The sequence below is a fragment of the Triticum urartu genome, chromosome 3A (genome assembly GCF_056163025.1).
Source record: "Triticum urartu cultivar PI428250 chromosome 3A, HENAU_Tu73, whole genome shotgun sequence".
In the NCBI taxonomy this organism is placed as follows: domain Eukaryota; kingdom Viridiplantae; phylum Streptophyta; class Magnoliopsida; order Poales; family Poaceae; genus Triticum; species Triticum urartu.
In genome coordinates, this window is record NC_141875.1 from 706,679,148 (window position 1) to 706,699,547 (window position 20,400).

The window sequence follows — 20,400 nt, forward strand, 5'->3', positions numbered from 1 at the left end:
GATCCACCCTAAAAAAAATTTAAACCCAAAGGTACAACAAATATGAGAACGAACAGGGTACTGTTCTTATATGACGCCACACGCACTGAGTGCACGGACTCTGTTTTCTTCATAGCACGCACGCGCCCACGCTCTCGGGTTCTCTTCTCCCGATCCCCTCTGTGTTCTCTGATGGCGCTCGCGTCGCGGGCGATATCTCCTCCGGCTGCCTCCGCAGGTGCGTCCCACCCCTCGCACTCTCCTCTACAGATTCCACCCTCTGGATCGCCTCTCGCGCACTCCTGCGGCTAACCCTAGCAGCGCTCGCGGCTTCACCTCCTCCCCCGGACCATCCCACCGACCGCGTACACGCAGCCGGGCAAGTTGCTGCTAGGAGCTCGCCGTCACGAGCGGCCTCCATTGCACTGGCAGATAATTGTAAGTTCCAACAAATACCTCCGTTATTTTTCGATTCTCTCAGCCGACCTGGTGGTGGAACAGCCCCTGCCCGCCTAGTTAGAGAAAAAATCGTTGCCCTGCACAATCAACAAGTACTTGTTTCAGAGATACACTGAGATATGAGTGACACAAAAAAGTTCATCCTTGACATGATACTAGTTTCCGAGATAGACTGAGATATGAGTGACATGGCATACTTGAATCTTAACATGGTAAATACTAGTTTCAGAGGTACACCGACATATCTGAGTATATGACATAACATAGTTGAATCTTAACATGGTACTAGTTTCAGAGATACACTGAGATATGGCATAACATAGTTGATTCTTGACATGGTTATAAGATGAACGCTCAACACAAATATTAAATAAAGCAGGCGAATGATAAGGTCTTAATTGGATGAGAGCTCCCCACCGACAATGGTATGGGGCGACATGACTTCCGTTTCCCTGTAGTTGCGAACAAGCTCCATTGCTTCTATGACAAATGAATCCAGAATCCTGTGAGGCTTCGCTGCGTGGTCACCGCTTGCGAAATCCATGGAGCTGTCAATAAAACACATCTTTCTGCTGCAAGCCTTCCACAGTGCATCCACCAAGCTCTCCAAGTCTGGCTTGGGGTATCTGCTACCTCTGCATTTCATCATCGATATGACCATTCTGCTGATAAGCTTAAGTATAATAAGGCAACTTGCCGTGGGGTCACTGTTTCTTTGTACCATCTCCCTGAGCTTCACCGGAAGGCTAAATTCACCAATTGCGCCATCAAAATGAACAGCCAAATCCTGATCAGCACTGATGAACATCTCATGTACTGTCACGCCAAGGGATAATAGAGCTTTCTCTATTTGCTGTTTTTGAATTATCCTGTGCTGGCAATTATTTTGCGAAGCAGCGCCTTCTTGACCTGTAAGTATTTTGGTGAGCACCTGCAAATGGTAAGAGTATGTTTCTCCTGTAAGTCTTTAATTGACATGTATAGATAATAAAGAGATGATAATTGATAAGTATCCAAGAACTTTTACTATATTTAATCTTATTGGACAGAGATGTACCTTTGGCATCACGTAAGTCATGGATCCCTTGAGTACTCCGAGGCATTCATCATCCCTAGTGTAATGGAGACAAGCATGCTGTAGGATTTCCGCTACACTTATATGGTATCTGCAATATCCATTACTTGCAGCGTCAAGATCCCCTGTGAAAGAGTAAACTGCAGAACCATTTACTTGTAAAATAATCCTGGCATTGCTTCCATCTCGGGAACATAGCTTCGCCAGTGCTTCAAGTGCCGCTATTCTGGCTGGCCCAGGTATTCTGGTGGAGCCGACGGCAGTGTAAGTGTAGATGTCTGCTAGCATCTCGATGAAATTTACTCTGTTTGGGAGCTGCACCTGCACGTGTAGTTCGGTGAAAATCCTTATGATCAATGCCTTCTGTTCTTTATCATCACATTCAGCACACCCGAGAATCCTGTTCATTGGCTCGACTGCTTCCTGGTTGGTTGAGATATCCCGAAGCAGGGTTTGTCCATGACCATGAGCAGTCGTGAGCCGGTTAATCAGTTTCAGTGATTCCACTAGTACGTCCCCCCAATCTTCATGATTATTTTGGTGGTAGTGGTCGGAGGTTAGAGGCGTCAGGATCTTGGTGAGCAAACCTCGAGTGTGGATGATGAGTATACAATTGTTCTCGTCGGCTGCGAACAAAAAAAGAACATGCAGACATTCCCACAACCGCTTCAGGTAGTCCTCCTCCTCGGGATAATGCTCACTTTCTTCGAATGTGCCCATCAGTGATGACATGCACTGGATCACTTGGGGAATCTGCTCCTCACTGGCCCCGTCTGCTATGTGCACCACTATACTCGCTGCGTGCTTGGTCATCTCTCTTTGTGCACTCTTTTCTGTGCCATATGGGTAGCTTCTCGGATTTGATAGGACCAACAGGCGGCGGAAGATGTGGCTGGATGGTGCGTACAAGATCAGCTGTCTTATTAGCATGCGCTGCTCCTTAAACTTATTCGATTTCATCTGGTCCAGTGGTCCGAGGATTGTTCTCAGGATCTTCAACCCGGAGAGGTAGTCTTGAGGCAACTTATCATGCGCCATCAGGTCCACAGCATATGTCACCAGGTTCCTTCCTTTGGCGAACGACGGGTGCTTCGCGCATCCCTTCCTTGTTTCTATCATGTATTTCTTAACTAATGCGACACCTGGACCTTCGAAGCCGTATATTTTGGCCACTACGGCCACTAGCTTTTTCGGCACAAGAGCATTGAGCATTAGACTGTAGTTAATGATTGCACCTTGGACCACAACAATGATGTACAAGACATCAAGGGCCGGCTTCATGTTTGCTGTGCTAGAATCTCCATCAGAGTTACCGTAATCATGCTGTTTTAAACGCCACAGGGAAACCCCGATAGCGATAAACGGCCCCGCATGAAAGATAACAGCAGCACTGCATAATAATAGAATGGCGTACATCGCTAGTTGGACCCAGAATGCAATACATCCTAAAATTTGCTTAACCAACAGTACAGCTCTTATATTGTCATCATCCATCCTGCCCCGTGCAAATACTGAGCGTACCGCATTCAATCCCCTTGATGACGCCGCAAATGAGCTCCAGTTCTCACCCCCATAGTTATCGACCACCCTGTTGTGTTGTAAAGCTCAAATTTAAATTCAATCTGGAATCAATAGGAGATATATTTTATTTCGCGAATACACAAATTGCATATCGTCCCATTGATAGGGAGGGTAGAAAACAAGAGTGGCAACGCAGCAGCTATGTACACGTTTGGGCGTAGCCTAGGGTTCCGATGAGCAGGTGAGAAGGGGTTGCTCAGCCCCAATACACTAGGGCTAGATTACAGGGATGATATTGTTAAGCCCTTTGGCACCCGCCTGTCCCCAAGTCAGCGCTTCCTGCTTGACGTCGCGGATGAGTTACTCCGCGGACGGCTGCACGCTGTCAAAGATACACGTGTTCCGGTGCTTCCTAATCAGCCACATTGTGACGGTGGTGATGCCTTCATGAAGCATTAGATGCTAACCGGATAATATGGGTCCGGAAGGATCGATATCTAGTTGGATTTGACATAGTCGGATCCAAATCGAGATAAGGTCTGAGTCGAACATACCTAACTATGAGATGCAACGATATGTCGTCTGTGAGTCTCTAGTACAACATACATTTTATGTCCTAAGACCTGAGCTGACGCACGTACTCGGGATGATGTCAACCCTGCTTTGGGCCGACCAAATGCTACTCCGTAACTGGGTAGTTATAAAGGTAGGCTTCAGACTTGTCCAGACCCATGCTGCGAGACATGGTCGAGTAAGATGTGATTTGCCCCGATCAGTAGAGATATACTCTGGACCCCTCGTGCGACCCGTCCAAGAGAAGTATGGCCATGCGACACGGATTATGAGATAGTCTGGTTTGTAGTCGGCATCACTGTAACGAGAAAAAGGTCGGGCTAGCACAAGGATGACAGACTCACCTTGAGCCCGACAACATAAATCATGTGGCAAATGGAACATAAGTGTGACATATTGTACAAGTTCGCCAACCGGCTTCATGGTCTACATGGTGGTTGGCATGCCTAGCTAGAGCCCACTACCAACCGAGTAGGTCGGAAGTGATCCGAGCAGCGACCACGCCGACTTGAACATAAGGGATCGCACACTTAATGGGAGGAACCTGTGAGGTTGGATCCGTCTCCACGAGTTAGATGTAATCCTACTTGGACTTGGATCCAAGCTGGACAGACTTTGGGCTTTAGGGCCCGTGCGAGGCCCAAGTGTTGAACGCGCGACGGAAGCCTATATATAGTGGAGGTGTAGCACACTCATTCGATTGATCGCTTCGGCGCCATCACTAGAGCTTTGCATGTGTTGAAACTAGCCACCTTCACTCATCACCGATTGCATAATCGGACCTAGCAGTCCGTCGCACAACGTTCCTACTACACACGCGGATACCGTCAGAGGTGGTGCACTTGCGCCGCTCTGGCAAACCTGCTCAAGGGACCCGATCGGCTATGTGGGAGATCGACAAGGAGGAGACGACTCTGGAGACGCGCTTCCTAGTGGTAATGATTCGTGATCCTAGATGTTCTGTATGTTGCAATTTTAATTTGCAGTCGACGCATCCTACCGTAGAATCCAACAGTTTGCATAAGTGAAAGGGTGCATTCTTGTGAGAATGAGTAAGTGAAAGATTGTCGCCAGATACGATTGGTTGACCAAAGGGTTTTGGAAACCCTAGTCATGAGTCCCAAGTCTAGTGACCTGATCTAGTAATCCACCGACGGAAGCACTTCCCCGTACATGTGAATGCATTAAAGGCATTGCACCCGCGACACCCAGATGAACTGCACATAAGACAGACTGCTCGAGGGATTTGGTGAGGAGACGGGAGTTCAACTATAGTTGCTTCATGCTACTTAGAATCTACTTCTCCAAGGGGCGATGTGTCTAGTGGTACGCTTCGTGATCTCCTACCTAGTACTTGCAAGAATCCCTCATCTCCTGGGTCCTCGCGTTGACACATGCGATCTCGGCGTGCTAGGTCGCCAGTTCACAAAGAATCAAGGTGCCGGTCTCCTCACCCTTTTTCTCGGCAAATATGTACCGCCTGAGCCTCCCCTTCAGGCTAACCAAATGCAAGTCACTGAGAGGAAGGGTCCCAATACCCAAACAAGCCACTCGCACATGGTGATCTTTGAATCAAAATCACCCTTACCCCGGCAACCCGAAGAAGGGGTTCTGGGGTGGGGCGGATGGAGATCAGCCCTGCCTGACTGCAACGATCGAGCTAGACTGATTCTCCATCACTAGCTACTAGACATAGGAGAATCCGTTCTACAATGTAATGAAATAAAGATCAATAGCCTACAAATGTGAAAAAAAGCGCGGGAACACGGTTACCCCAAAGAGGAGCTCCTTCGAACTGACTTAAGTAGAGGGTTGGCCAACCTCGAAGGAACTGGAACCCCCTAGGATTTAGCTCCCACAAGGAACCGGCACTCTACGAACAAGGATATTTGACCTTTGCCTCTTGTGTCGGTTGCTTGTGCGGGGTTTCACCCCTCGATATGGTTGGGAGTCGGAGTTGGAGTAATGTCCCAAAATCGGTCCTTTGGAGTAGCCGAACTGGCATCCCCTCGGGCACTGCCTCAAGGAATGGTAGTCCCATGTCTTTTAGGCACACAAGGGTGTGGTTCACTACTGCTTTGAACGAGACTAGTGCAAGTTAGTCCCAGGAAGGTAGTAAATGTCATCTTGGCTTCCATGACATCAAACAAGACATGTGTTGTCCGGTTATTTCCTTCCTCTCGAGACATACAATGAGGAGAATCTGGCCAAGGTCTCTATAGGGGGACAATCCTAACACCTCGCACAATAGGAAGTCATTGGGGCCGGAGGTGACCTCTCCTGACAACTAGCGACTCCAAGATACATGTGATAAGTATGTTGAAAGGCAGGCAGTCATCTAAGATGTTTCATTATTTGATGAACCAAAGCTTCCATTAGAATGTGATTTTTGATGATTGGCCAAATGACGAAGGGATATTCTGGTGGCCAGCTGAAACCTTGTGGGTGATCCTCACACAAAAATGTGAGGTCAAACGGTCACTGGGCACCGAGAGGGAACTCAACACATTGGCTCCTGATCTCATCTGAGGCGCTTGTCCCGGGTTGATGATCTCCAGAAACCTTCTCCCAGACAATCTAACCATGTGCATGAAGAACCCCTTGGTGATTCCCCAATTTGCATGGGGTCAGGATTGGCAAGGCGTGCCCTTTCGACGGGGCAATCTGATGCAAATCCTTATAATGCAGCTTGGTATCTGCCCCGTGGTAACCAAAAAAGTTGGTTTGCCAGGGGTACCCTTACAGTAGGAGACCCCCACCCATATTGGGCTTCTTCGGGTTGGTGTGCTGGAAGACCGTGCTCTGGACCAAGGGAGAGCTAGCTTTGGCAAAACTCAAAACATCATGTGAGGGCGAGTTCACCGCTAGGCTTCCTTCATCTCGGAAGAAAGGTTGAGGTCGATATCCCTACGAGTTGACGGAGGGTTAGCCCCCGGCCTAATGCGTCCGTCACTCTAGGAGAGCTCCATGTAGGAAAGGTTGTTGGTGACGAAATCTGCTTGGGCCCACAGTGGGCGCCAAATGTAGATGATTAATGCAGCGCCAATCTTACAACCGGGAGACACTTATGGAAGTGAGTAGAGACAGACGGGGGTGGTGCCCGAAGGGATCTCGTTGGCGATGGATGTGACATGATGTTTTACCTAGGTTCACGCCTCATGGATGGGTAATAGCCCTACTTCCTGTATATCTACCTTTATTGATCAGTAAGAGAATACATGGCTCGAGCGGATTTGTAAGAGTTTCCCTATCTACCCAGCCAGTTTATGAATACGTGGCTCCCACGCGGCATTGTCCTGGCGAGGCTTCATCTCCCCTCTATATAGGTAAGTGATGGCCAATAGTTTAGTAGCCATCTTCAAGAGATACGATATGATCAGGTTATCCCGCGGTTTAGGGAACATACTCCCATAATTGGCGAGTTCCTAAAATAGTGCTCCCCTTCTTATCCCCTACTCGGGCGCAACAGGGCACGGGAGTCCGAAGCCTCTAGGCACTGGGAACAATTACAGAGCGTAGTATCATATATTAGTATCATGTAGTACTTTATTTATTGTCATGCATGACACGTAATAACATAGCATTTATTATAATACAATATTAAGATATGATACTCAATCCTCTCTTTCTTCATTTAAGTCTATGACACCTCATCAAAATTACGTAGTTGATATGCATGATATTACCTATGATAATACCATTATGACCAACCTAAGGGTGGACATAGTCCGGACCCTGACACGCCGCCGCTTGGACCAGCCGGCAGCGGTCCGGACAGCACAGGACAGGACCGGACTAGGCAGCGCCGTGGTCCCTTTTCCATGCACCGGACCGGCGAGGCGAAAGCTCGGTCAGGACCGAGCGACGGCGAAGGAGGAGTGTGAGTTGCATGCGGGCCCTGCATGCCCCACATGCGTGCGTCGTCATTCATGGATAGGCGTGCAGCATGTAGAAGCTGGAAGACAATGCTGCTGCTGCTGCCAATCTCGATGGCGTCTCTTGTTCGACTCCGAAGATCAACTATCTCCGCTGAGTATAGAGCTAACTGAAAACGGAAAATCAGGCCACAGCCGAGCCGAGACGTGAACGCTGCAATCCCAACGTACCACGATCCGATTAAAGCGATGGGCTACACTTAACAAACTATAACCAAACCGTTGCTTGACTTATTTCACTAACTGAAGAAAATCCTAACTGACGAAACTGAACTTTAACAGCTACAGCTACGACTGACGAAACTGAATTATTCTGAAACTTTGACACCAACTGTTAACTGACGCCGTGGTCATCGCAGGGAGTGCGCCGCCGCTGCTGACTACGTGCCGGGTCATCCACAGGGCGTCGTCCTCGATGTCGGCGGTGATCGCAAGCGCGAGGCCGAAGTTTGAGAGCTTGGCACGGTAGCATGCGTCGAGGAGGAAGTTGCTGCTCTTGACTCTAATGCACGTACGAATGGTCGGTGCAGTTGTGCAGGTAGTTGAGCCCGCCTGCCACGTCCAGCGCAACCTGCACGCCCTGGCTCCCCCCGAGCACCTCGCCGCCATGGACGTGGAGCCACTCCCTGAGCACGCTGTTCTCGGCGAACTAGAACACCATGTACGTGTAGCCGCCATGCATGCATTGATGCAGAGGCCGGACAGGCGAATGAGGCTCAAGTGGTTGACCCGACCCAGGATGCTCACCTCTCGACGGCAGAGCCCACGTCGCCGGCGGCAGTTCTCGGTCCGACCGAGCGGTACGGCTAAAATGCGGACCGGACTGAGGTGCTGAGCGGGCCTTATTTTACTATCTAGGCCGGCCAATTTTTCTAGCGGGCTAGGACCAATCGGTCCGGTCATGAGCAGGCCGAAAAGCCTGCTCAGCTCGTCCACCCTAACTCGCCGCACACAAGTGGCGCGAACGCTATTTCTCGGCGTTTCCTAAACGGCGCCCGTTGCGCCCGTTACAGGCATGTGCGCAAACGGGCGCACACCCCCGCGATGCTCTGGGCCGGCCCATCTAAAGTGTTTTCTTTTCTGTCTTAATCTGCAAAAAATGGGGGCTGCCGCTAGGTTTCGAACCAGCCACATCCCGCATCAAGGACCGCTAGGCAAACCACTCAGCCGCCGCACGACACCTGGTTCGAACATACCTTTTCCTCTGTTATTTGTTCTTCTTCCTTTTCCCTTTTTTAGTTTTTCCTTTTTTAGTTTTTCGTTTTTTTCTTTGTCTTGGTGTGATGAATTGGTTTGCAAATACATGGACGTTTTCTTCAAATCGATGAATTTTTTTTAATTACGATGAACTGTTGTTCAAATTCGATGAACTATTTTTCAAATTTGATGAACTTTTTTTGAATTTTGATGGACCTTTTCCAATTTCGATGAACTTATTTCAAATTTGATGAACTTTTTCCACTTTTTTGTGAAGTTTTTTCAAAATCGATCAACTTTTTTCAAATGCATGAACTATTTTTCAAAATTGATGAACTTTTTAAAAATTGGTGAACTTTTTTCAGAATCGATGAACCATTTTTGAATTTTGATGAACTTTATTCAAATATGTGAACTTTTTTCTCAAGATTTGTGAACTTTTTTTTGAAATGGATGAACCTTTTTCAAAATCGCTAGACATTTTTCTCAAAATCGTGAACTTTTTTTCAAAATTGATTATTTTTTTCAAAACAAATGAACTTTTCCGTTATTCCTGAACCTTTTCCAAAATTTAAATCAAAGTGCTACAGTAAACATTTGCGGGGGTACAAATGTACTTAGAAAGTTGTCCCTGTAGTTGGTCAGTTGAGCGTGGTAGGTCAGGTGGTTAGTCTTATTGGTTCGGTGTTGTCACGGCGTGAGTTCGACCCTTGCCGAAGACCATTTTTGCGCTGTCTTTTTGGCGTTTCCTCTGTAGCGATTGAATCTTGCTGGGCCGACCCAGTCGAATCGCCTTCGGGCGCCAGTACGAGAACCGGCGCTGAGAGCGCCGGTTAGGAGCTCCCCTATTTCTCGTATTAAGCGAGTCTATCAGAATCTCTCGCGTCGACATGAACAGTGTCGGGCCGGCCCGTATAGCTCGCATAGATTCAAATCATCAGAAATAAACGAGGCATCCCATTGAATTGAACCCCGGTCTCCAGTCTTCTCACCTGGCGCAGCTAACCACTCTGCCCATCTCATGTTCCTGGTTACTTGTAGGATCAATATCTACTAGATATGCGAATCAACCTGTGATTGAGTTGGTTAGGTGGATAGTGGTATCCCTAACCCACCAGGGTTCAAATTCTGGTGCTCGCATTATTTCTGGATTTATTTCAGGATTTCCGGCGATGCGCTTTCAGTGGGAGGAGACGTTTCCGTCGACGACGAGGCGCCTACAGTGACTTCGTAAATCTCAAGATGATATGCCGGCTCAGTCTCTCGGAGGTGCTCATAGAGATAGGATGTGCGTGTGTGCGTTCATAGGGGTGAGTGTATGCGCGTGTATATGAGCGCTTGTGTCTGTACTAATGCTCAAAAAAAATATCTACTAGATACCACCGAGCCGGTCTTCTCCAATTTTTCATTTACTTTTTTTGTTCTCTTTTATTCCATTTTTCTTCTTCTCCGTTTTTCCATTCTTTTTTACTTTCTTCTCAGATTTGTTTAATTCTTTTTTTTCTTTTTTTCTCCTTTTTTGTTTGATTTTCTTTTTTCTTCTTCATTTTTTTGTTTTTCTTTTGTGTTTTCTTATGTTTGTTTTCGTGTTCACTCTACATTTTCGTACATATAAAAAAACGTTTTTACTAACAAGTGTATCCACATTCAACATTGTCCCAACGCTATTTAAACATTTTCGAAATACTTGTCCAACATTTTTAAAAATAATTGTTCAACATTTTTAATACCTATTCAACTTTTTCAAATACTAGTTAAACATTTTTTAGATATCGTTCAACATTTTTAATACCTATTTCAATTTTCTCTAAATATGTTTTCAATATTTTTAATGCTTATTTAACATTTTCAAATACTTGATCTACATTTTCTAAATTCTTGTTCAAATTTTTTAAATACTTGTTCAACATTTTTAATACCAATTCACCGTTTTTTAGATACTTGTTCACCATTTTTAATACTTATTCAATATTTTCAAATACTTGTTCAAGATTTTTCAAATTATTGTTCAACATTTTAAAATACTTTTTGAACATTTTTCATATACCCCTTCATCATTTTTAATACCTATTGAATATTTTTCAAATACTAGTACAACATTTATAATACCTATTCAATATTTTTTAGATACTTGTTCAACTTTGTTTTAAAATTCTTGTTCAACATTTCTTAAGACTTATTCAACATTTTTTTCAAATGTGTTTTGAAGAGACTTTTTTGTAATATTTATATTAGGATATGTTAACCTAGTATAAACAAAAGGAGAAACAAAAAAGGAAAAAAAGAAAACCAGAAAACATGGCAAAAAAACAGAGAAACAGGCTGGTGTTGCCCATGCGGGTGGGCCGGGCCAGACCCTCGCGCGCTTCAGCGAGTCGGACGCCCTGACTTGCTGAAAGCGAGGAATAGCGATGCCCCACAGGTGGTACAAAACGGAAAACCCTCTACGACACACGCATAGACATGGCGAGGCGAGCGATTAAACGCTCTAGAAGGTTCCCAACCGTTTCATGTTATGGTTTTTTTATTTTTATGTTTTCCTGCTGTTTCTTTTATGGTTTTGTCCGGGTTTTTTACTTATCTGATTCTTTTTTCGTTGTCATTTTTTCCTTTTCCTGTTTATTTCTTTTTTATTTTAAATGCTTTTCCTTCTATTTTTCTGTATCTATTTTTGTTTTTCATACTTTTAAAATTATTCGAAATTAAATAAAAGGTTCGGAATGTCAAATAATGTTCCCGTTTTTAATTTTTGGTCAAAATTAAAAAATATATCCTGATATTTAAAAAATCGTTGCCTTTCAAAATAGGCTGATAAGTTCAAAAAGCATCCTGTTTTCAAATTTTGCTCATAAATTCAGAAAAATTCGGGATTTAAAGAAAAATCAATTATTTTAAAAATGTCCTCCTTTTCAATAAACGCACATAAGTTCAAAAAATGTACCTTTTTTCAAATTTAGTTCACAGATTCACAAAATTTCCCCAAATTTTAAATAATGTTCGTTTTGTTTTTCATATTTTGTTCAGAGTTTCAATTTTTTCACAGATTCAAAAATATATTCCCTCTTGTACAAAATGTTCATGTTTGAAAAATAAGTTCCTTTTCAAATTTTATTGTGAAATTCAGAATAAATCCCAATTGGAAATTCTTTCACAAATTCAAATATTGGTCACATTTAAAAAAAACCTGTTCGTGTTTGAGAAAAATTTTGAAGCGATTTTTTTTCCTTTTTTTAAATTTGTGCACATATTCATACATTCTTCCTGTTTTGAAATTTGGTTAAAAATCCGAAATTTGGGCAATTTTTCCGAAACTTGTTTATGTTCTTTACAAAGTTCTTTAGAATCTTTTTTAGAAGTATTCAAATTTTTCATTAAATGTTTGAAAAAAGGGGTAACATGCAGATCGGTCGATGTTGTTTGTTCTAAAGTATTTCGCATTACATACTCGTCACTAGCGCTGGCCAGCTCGAGTGGTTAGGTACGTACATCCATTAGAGGTGGATCGGGAGTTTGAATCCAGGATAATGCGATTTATTTTTGCGATTCTTTTTGCAATCCGGGCTGGCCAATTTCTCTAGGGAGCTCGGACCAATCGGTCCGGTCATGAGCGGGCCACAGGCAGACCAAAAAGCTCGCTCGCTATGTCCACCCTGACTCGCCGCACACAAGTGGTACAAACCACGACCGACTGGCCTGACTTTTGGCAAGTGGTACAAACTTCTTCTAGATTATGTTTCTTTGTAAATAGTTATTGCATACAATAGTTCTTCCTTTGCTAAGTTTGCATCGGAGTTAATCTCTTTTTTTGACAGTGAATCTAGGAATTTATAATACATAAATAGTTGATTCCCACTAAGTCTAATTCTCTCAACATGCAGCCCTTCACATTATCAAATGTGTCACGTCATCATTTACTAGAACTATTTTTTAGCACATGTATACCCTAATTTAATTGTCCCATCTCGAATAGTCCAACGTACATACATACTCTTTGTTCAGATATAATTATTTTTAAAAATAATACTTTCTCTATCTAAATATATAAGTCACCGTACGAAAATCAGATATTCCCATTAAATTCGGCCCTCGTTTCCCTCCTTGCCTCGTACTGCTGCCTACCAAAACCAGGAAAAGGAGACGCCCGTATGAAAACAACCACTGCATGCATCGTGGCTGGCCGTTGGGCAAGGTTCTGAAAACGGTTTTGCATGCATTCACTCCTATAACTAGTAAATTAATGCTGATTTTGCTTCCATTTAAAACTGCGCTGTGATTGGAAGTTTTCCTGACCATGGTACTCCTACTCGTCCAATCTCTAGCCACCTAGGTCACGATGCTCCTCCTAAAACTACCCACAGTGGGAGTAATATAGATGGTAACATCACACTTATTTAGACTAGTCATATTGGGGAGTAACTTAGACTATTAACATCACATTTTATTAGGCTATATTATTATTTTCACAGTGGGTAGTAACATATGTGTGTTGTCGATCATGTTATGGTTCATTTATTAGCCTATAGACTCACGTTGTCTTGGTATGTGTGATGTTACAGTAACTAGCTAAGTTACCACCATCACCTCTCTCATCATTAAATATGTGCCACATAAGCAAAATTATCTTGAAAAGTGTGATGTTACTAGTGATGTTACTCCCACAAGCAAAATAGATGATGTGGCATGTAGTTAATGAAGAAAGAGAGGCATGTCGTAACATAGGTAGTTACTATAACATCACACATATCAAGAAAAGATAAGTCTACAACCTAATAAATGAAGTGATGCATGACACAACACATATGTTACTTCCTACTATAGATGTAGTAACATAGAATAGTAACGTATGCATGTTATTACTCCAAGTTACTCCCCACTGTGACTAGTCTAATGTGACTTATGCACCTAGACGGAAGGAGCAACTTTTGATTTAGATCATTTTGTTTATATAGAATGTATCAAAAATTAATTTTTCAAACCCCGCAGCAGCGCACGGGGAAATATTCTAGTTAACTATGATATATAATTAATAACAATTGAAGCTCGTGAATGGCTAATCGCTAAGGATTAGTTTGGAACTCAATACAAATATGTTCGAGTAACTCCTACTGTATTTGAATGGAGGCAGAGAAGTGTTCTTATAGTCCACGGGACATAACCTAAGAAGCTATTAATCAAGAAAACTAAGTAGTAAAACTAACCTCGATATCTGTATGAGTGTAATCACCGTGAGAGACCAAAAATCCTTCTTGTGCAGTAGGGAGACGAAGCCACCCAGAAGAACGACGGTGGTCCAGGTAACTACCAGAAAGCCTAGCCCTCTGATTAACATCGCCAGCCCACCCAAAAATGCCGCGTAGCCATTGATACGGCATTCCGACCATCCGCAACCCCTGCACTCATGGCCAACCATTGTTTCTCTCCAGAGCTGATTGAGGTCGCTACTGCAATGCAGCGATGTTATGTATCCGCAAGATGGAGAGGAGATGGACTAAGCAATAACATGGCCTGTGATTACAATACAAGCCTATTGGCTGCTGATGAGATCGATATTAGATCTTGACCAGGACTGCAAGCGTGGGTCGTCATTACTTAATCCTAACAGCCTATTTTTAAGTCCTAATTTGTCAGTTGTCACAATGGATCGTACTAGTATACAATATCAGCCGAGCTAGCGTGTTATGTTTTGTTTTCCCGAGGGTGTCCTATCCTCAGTCCTCACTCACCTGCTCACTAATTCTACTTTTTTGTGCAGTAACCGCACCTTGATCGAGCAATAGATTACGTAGGAAGCGAGGCCGCTGGGTATTCGTGCGCAGCGTGTCCATGGCGTTGTTCCATACTACAATTATCAATAATTACGAGGGCAATAAAGGTGTAAAGCTCCCTCCGGTCCGGTGTGTTAGGCTCCCTTCAATGCTTCACCTTGTACAGATGCTAAGACCCCTCCCAATGCTTCACCTTGTATAGGTGCTAAGCCTGTCATATAAGTGGGAAATGTGATGTGGCAAGACAATTAAGAGGAGAGGGATGGATTTGATGACTCTAGGAAGAATCAATACCAAGCACGTGAACTTAGAGAAAACATTTAAATGAAGCAACCTCATCATCGCATGAAAGAGTTTAGCTACAACAAGTTAAGGGGGTGTTTGTTTCCAGGAACTTTTTGATGTAGGGACTAGAAAAAGTCCCTCTTAGAGACTTTTTAATCAAATAGGAGGGACTATTAGGGACTAAAAGTTGCTTTTGGGGACTAAATGAAGAAAACTCTCTCCTCTTTTTTGGGACTTTTCCAACAATGCCCCTCTCTGCACCCATTGTCTCGTCGCCCCATGGTGTTGTTTGGTTGTTATTTTTCTGTATACTAGAGATAACATGGTCTTTTACATGTCATTTAATAACCTTTAGGGAGGGACTAGAGACTTTCTAATCCCTGGAAACAAACATGGAGGGACTAGAGACTTTTTAGTTGGGACTAGAAAAAGTCCTAGGACTTCTTAACCAAACAGGGCCTAAGCACCTATGCATTGGGGACTATAGTTGCTAAGCTATTTAATGCGCTTAGCACCTCATCTAAGCACCTGTCCATTGGAAGAGGTCTAAGGCTGCCATGTAGGCAAAAATCTAATGTGGCAAGGTAATTAGGAGGATTGAAATGAGTGTGGTGACCCTAGGAAACAATGCCAAATACGTGAACCTAGACAAAACACTTAAATGAAAGAAACCCCCACTACTAGGAAAAACCTTATACACAGAGGTATAGCAGTAGCGCTGGTCAAAGCTCGACACTATTGCTACTTATTAGTAGCGCTTGTTAAAAAAACACGCTACAACCATTGTTGTAGCAGTAGCGCGTCTGCGCGGAAAAGCGCTACTACTATAATTCCCTCGCTGGTGCCGGTAGGCTAGGAATAGTAGTAGCGGTTCTTCCAAAAGCACGCTACTGTTAAAAACTTTGTAGCAGCGCGTTTATGCTATAGAGCACTACTGCTATGAAAAAGAAAATAAATAGAAAAATAAGTAGAAAAGTAAATGAAAATGAAAGAAATAAAAAAAGAATAAATGAAAAAAAGAAAATGTAAAGAAAACAAAAGAAAAAGAAAAAGAAAACAGAAAGGAATAGTTGTAGCGCATTTCGCAGGAAAACGCTATAGCTAACTTAGCTATAGCGCGTTTCGACAAAACGCGCTACTGCTAGTTTGACTTAACCCCCGGCCGCGCGGGCTCAAAATTTTGCTAAGTCCTCCCCCCTCTCCCCCAACTGCTCCATCACCGTCGTCACCCTGCCACCTTCGACCACACCGCCACCGCCCGAGGCCGCCTTCGACCACACCGCCGCCGTCCGAGGCCGCCCTCGACCTCACAGCCGCCGCCGACCTCACTGTCGCCTCCCTCAAGCTCACCACCACCGCCCTCGACCTCACCACCGCCGCCTGAGCCCGCCCAGGACCTCCGCCGCCCGAGCGAGAGCCTGCCTTCGCTACCGACCGTAAGGCTCCACCTCTCCTCTCCCCTACCCTCCTCTCTCTCTCTCTATGCTAGGGCAATTCATATATATGTTGATGCTGTGTTGATGTTCATATGAACCCTAGGTGTTCATATGAACCCTAGGTGTTCATATGAACCCTAGATTTGTTTAGGGCAGTAGGCATTTTTTAGCATTTAGGAAAAATGATTAGCAATTTTTTTAGGAAATTAGCTAGGGCAAATTTTTATGAAAATGCCTAAATAGTAATTCCATTTAGATTTAAATTAATAGAGGGTATGTAAATAATAGCAGCATTTAGATTTAAATTAACAAATGCTATAAACAAAAAACACTTAGCTATAAAAAATTATTTGGACTATGGACCTGAATCTGTTCCAAATTTCATTCAAATGAAATTTGAATTATTTGGACTATGGACCTGAATATTTTTGAAGAAATTGGGTGTAGGTAATAAGGTCTTGTTGTGGAAATTTCGGTGAGGTCAGAAGGGTTAGAGAAAATGGAGTTCCTAGAATTTTAGCTTTAGACAAAAAACAAAAGTATTTAGCTATAAATAAAAAACAGTAGCTATGGCATTTAGCTATAAAAAATAGAATTGTTTTTCTTTTCAAAAACTTGGTTAAACTAATTGTTGCTATGTAAACAAAAAACAAGATTGTTGTTATATGATATATGTCATTGTTGTTCATTTGCATATTCCATTATTGTTGATTATATCTTTTCATTAAAGTGGCCATGTTATATGCAAATTCCTCAATAGTGTTTGCTCATGTTATATCTTTTCATTGAAGTGGTTCAATTATGCCCAAGTGGCTTTGTTGTTTCCAGGGAATGAAGCTGAGTGGCAAATGTTTTCCCGGAATGTTGATTCATTTTCGTTCCGGCAAATTTCAGGTTCTCCATTTGTCCACTTTTTAGCAAAAGTCATGCCGAAATTTTCCGTGAATTTCGGCATGACTTGTGCTACAAACTAGGACATATCGAGTGCCCGGGATTTGCCGCACCGGAAAGGAATCAACGTTCCTGCAAAATATAGGCCTTTTTTATGTCATTATTCATTTTATTAGGTCTAGAATTAATTGAGTAGATTTAATCGTAGGAAACATGGCTAGCAACGATGAAGGACAGGGTTCTGATGATTGCGATGACGTCTACCTGGCGGCAGATGAATTTTTGAGCCTTGCCAACAATCAACCGATGTTGTTGTTGGGCCCACCGGTCGCATCAGGGACTGAGACCGACACACAGACTGGTGCTGAGACTGAGACCGGCGCGGACACTCATACCGGCATCGAGACCGACACTGACACTCATACCGGCATCGAGACCGACGATAAGACTCAGACCGGCATCGAGACCGGCGCTGAGACTGAGACCGATGCTGCCTCGGGGAGCGGAGCCGGTATAGAACCGAAAGCAAAGAGGCGACGACTTCCTAACAAGCTCGGGACTACTAGACTAGTGGTCACGGAGGTGGACGACGGCAATTTTGAGCCAAACGTGCCCGAGGAAGTGCGCGCGTGCTACGACAATCAAATTGGCTGCATCATACGGACAACCGCCACCATCAACGATGAGAAACTAAACAAGATAGATAATATGAGGCCCTCCCTCCTAAAGAAGCTACACCAGATATTCTTGTTCCCGGGCCGGAATGAAAAGGATTATAAAGATTCAGATAAGGACCCGGCAATGAAGAAGATAAACAAACACACCATGAGCAAGTTTAGCGAAGCGTTGGCCGCCTAGAAAGCAAGGGTGAAATGTCGGATCATCAATGAAAAGGAACCCTACTCCGAGATTGTAAAGGATAATCCGACAATCACAACAGAGCACTTTGAAATATTGAAGGCGGCTTGCGAGGCCGAAGCTGCCAAAAAAAAGTCGGAGTACATGAAGGGGCTTCAACAGAAGAACATTGGGTGCCACCACCTCGGAAGCCGTGGTTACGGCGGGAAGAGGTCCATATGGGCCAAGGAGGACGCGGAAGCCGCGAGTCTGGGCATTCCAGACCCCTTGGCGGAGTTCACCGTCCCGCAGGAGCTTGACGTCCTCAGGGCCCGGCACCGTTGAGACCCAGTGAAGAAGGTTTTCGAGAAGAACGCGGTCACGACGAAGTTCATTAGACTGCTGGTAATTTTAGTTTCTAATCAATTCAACTGCACGTTAGTCATATTTGTAAATGATCCTTGTGCCATTTGCAGAGAGAGCAGCACAGGATTGTGGCCGAAAGCGACTCGCCGTCTGAGGCGTTGGCGAGGCCCAAGTGAGACACTCCATTCAACCAGGCGTTGAATATATTGAAAGGACTCCCGGTGGATACTCGACCGTCGTATGGACGCGTGCACGATGTCGGAGACGACGCCATGTGGAAGAAGTACTACCGTGAGACCACGGAGGAGAGAAAGGAAAGACGGAGGTTAACTGAAGAAAACATCGACAAGAAGGTTGAGATTGCGGTTGAAAAGAAATTATCTGAGACAGTCGCAACAACGATAGCTGCTGCAAAACAGGTGTTTGTAGATATGTCTATTACGTTGATTCCAGCCGTTTTCAATTGGAGTAGGCAAAGTCCAAAAAAAATGCAGCGGACTTTCCCCTTGCCGACTTCCTCAGGAGCAGCTCGACTAGCGTTGCACCAGCACCTGCTCCCGCACCAGCTCCTGCACCTGCTCCGGCACTGGCTCCTGCACCTGCTCCCGCACCTACTCCCGCACTGACTGCTGCACCTGCTCCCGCACCGGCTTCCGCACCTACTCCGACACTGGCTCCGGCACCGGGCGTGCTCGGCGGTGCTTCGTCTTTGGCTGAGCTCGACGCCCTCACGGTATCTGTCACACCGCCCCCCTTCAATAAATGTATAATCCCCCGTTTTCGTTTCCTTTTAGATGTCTCACATCGCAGACTTTTCTTTGCAGGCCGACGAAACCCCATGCACCATATTGTACACCATCGCCGACCAGAAGGTAGACGTGGGAAAGGCGACGATAATGGAGCCGAAGGAACCATTGTTCCACAGCCGGCCGATCCCCCCGGAAGTCTTCAAGGTTTCCGTGGCCGGTGTCAAACCGGGCCACGAGAATTTGGCTCCTCTGGTACTAGTGGGGGATGATGACGAGACCCCATGGCGTCTTGGTGATTGTTGCAATGGCTGGGTCCTATTGTGGCCAAAGAGTCTGCTTTGTCTGGAGGCGGCCGGGAGCACATCCACGAGCACGCAGTTAGGTATGAACATCAACACCTCGCCTACTCCATTAGTCGTCGCTGGTGACGTCGTCATAGATGAGGATGAGGATGACGATGACACTCAAGAGTATGTCAATACTGGCGCCTACTTAGGGTTTGAGCGTCATGAGTCGGTGCCTGAATTGCCGCCTCCGGAGTCTGAACGTATTATGGACAACCTTCCGGTAGTAAAGAAGTCTAGGAAGAGACCGAGGAAAGGCAAAAAAGCTGCTTCTATGATCCAGCCGCCTTAGCAGCCTCGGGTTCAAGACCGTATAGATATCCCCGGTGCGGCAAAATGGCATATCCCTGGTCAACCAATCCTACCTGAAGCAGCGCTGCGGGCCAGATTCGGCGATTTAAGGAGACTTCATAACGATGTGCTGTGGACAGAGAAAGGCCTCATCGCCTCAAAAAATCCAGGATACCCACTCTACGTGGTTAACGTGCCGCGGGGATTGTCGTACGTTGACACATTCCCCGCGGAGAAGTTCTTCCTTCGATTCGATTACATCTTCGACATGTTTCACTTGAAGAAGCTGGATTTTGCGTTTGCCCGCCTTTATGCTTTGCACATGAACTACCTCATCCGGATTGAGCAGATACCTCATATCTGTGTCGCTGACCTGTACTTCATGCACGAGGCCTTCTTGGGAGTCTGTGCAAAGCACTGTGAATACGTGAGGGGATACATCGTCAATTTCATGCTTGCCAATAAGGACAAGGAGGCGATTCTTGTGCCTTATCATCCCATGTAAGTCATCCGCACGGATATCCTTCCTTTGATTTCAATCATTCATTTGCACAGTGGAGGCTAATTAATTTGAGGTGTACTTATTTTGCGCAGCGGCGGGCGCGCCGTCCTCACCATCCTCTACCCCCGATACTCCCACGCTCTTTACTTGGACTCGTTGAAGAACATTAACAAAAAGGATTACACCCACATCAAG

General features: G+C 44.9%; 1 protein-coding gene and 1 pseudogene across 2 annotated transcripts; one reads left to right on the forward strand and one right to left on the reverse strand.

Moving 5' to 3' along the window:
• Nucleotides 1-210: 210 nt before the first annotated feature.
• Nucleotides 211-14,256, reverse strand: LOC125549346 (uncharacterized). 2 transcript variants are annotated; one of them, XM_087514169.1, is made up of 4 exons: nucleotides 13,938-14,256; nucleotides 1,496-3,101; nucleotides 856-1,369; nucleotides 211-515 (listed from the first exon to the last, which is right to left on the reverse strand). In XM_087514169.1, exons 1-4 carry the CDS (start codon nucleotides 14,147-14,149, stop codon nucleotides 496-498), a joined length of 2,352 nt encoding a protein of 783 aa, XP_087370295.1. In that variant the 5' UTR covers nucleotides 14,150-14,256; the 3' UTR covers nucleotides 211-495. The 2 variants fall into 2 exon arrangements, with proteins under 2 accessions (XP_087370295.1, XP_048568741.2); XM_048712784.2 differs by lacking the exon at nucleotides 211-515 and having other exon boundaries at nucleotides 537-1,369.
• A 3,166-nt stretch (nucleotides 14,257-17,422) lies between these two features.
• LOC147981928 (uncharacterized) lies at nucleotides 17,423-18,520 on the forward strand (annotated as a pseudogene).
• Nucleotides 18,521-20,400: the final 1,880 nt, after the last annotated feature.

Excerpts from the sequence above, each read along its gene's own strand:
- LOC125549346 (XM_048712784.2), bottom strand. The coding sequence starts at position 14,149 with ATGGTTGGCCATGAGTGCAGGGGTTGCGGATGGTCGGAATGCCGTATC. Across the intron at positions 3,102-13,937 it reads ACACTCATACAGATATCGAG|GGTGGTCGATAACTATGGGG; the intron begins GTTAGTTTTACT and ends ACAACACAACAG. Across the intron at positions 1,370-1,495 it reads TGACTTACGTGATGCCAAAG|GTGCTCACCAAAATACTTAC; the intron begins GTACATCTCTGT and ends TACCATTTGCAG.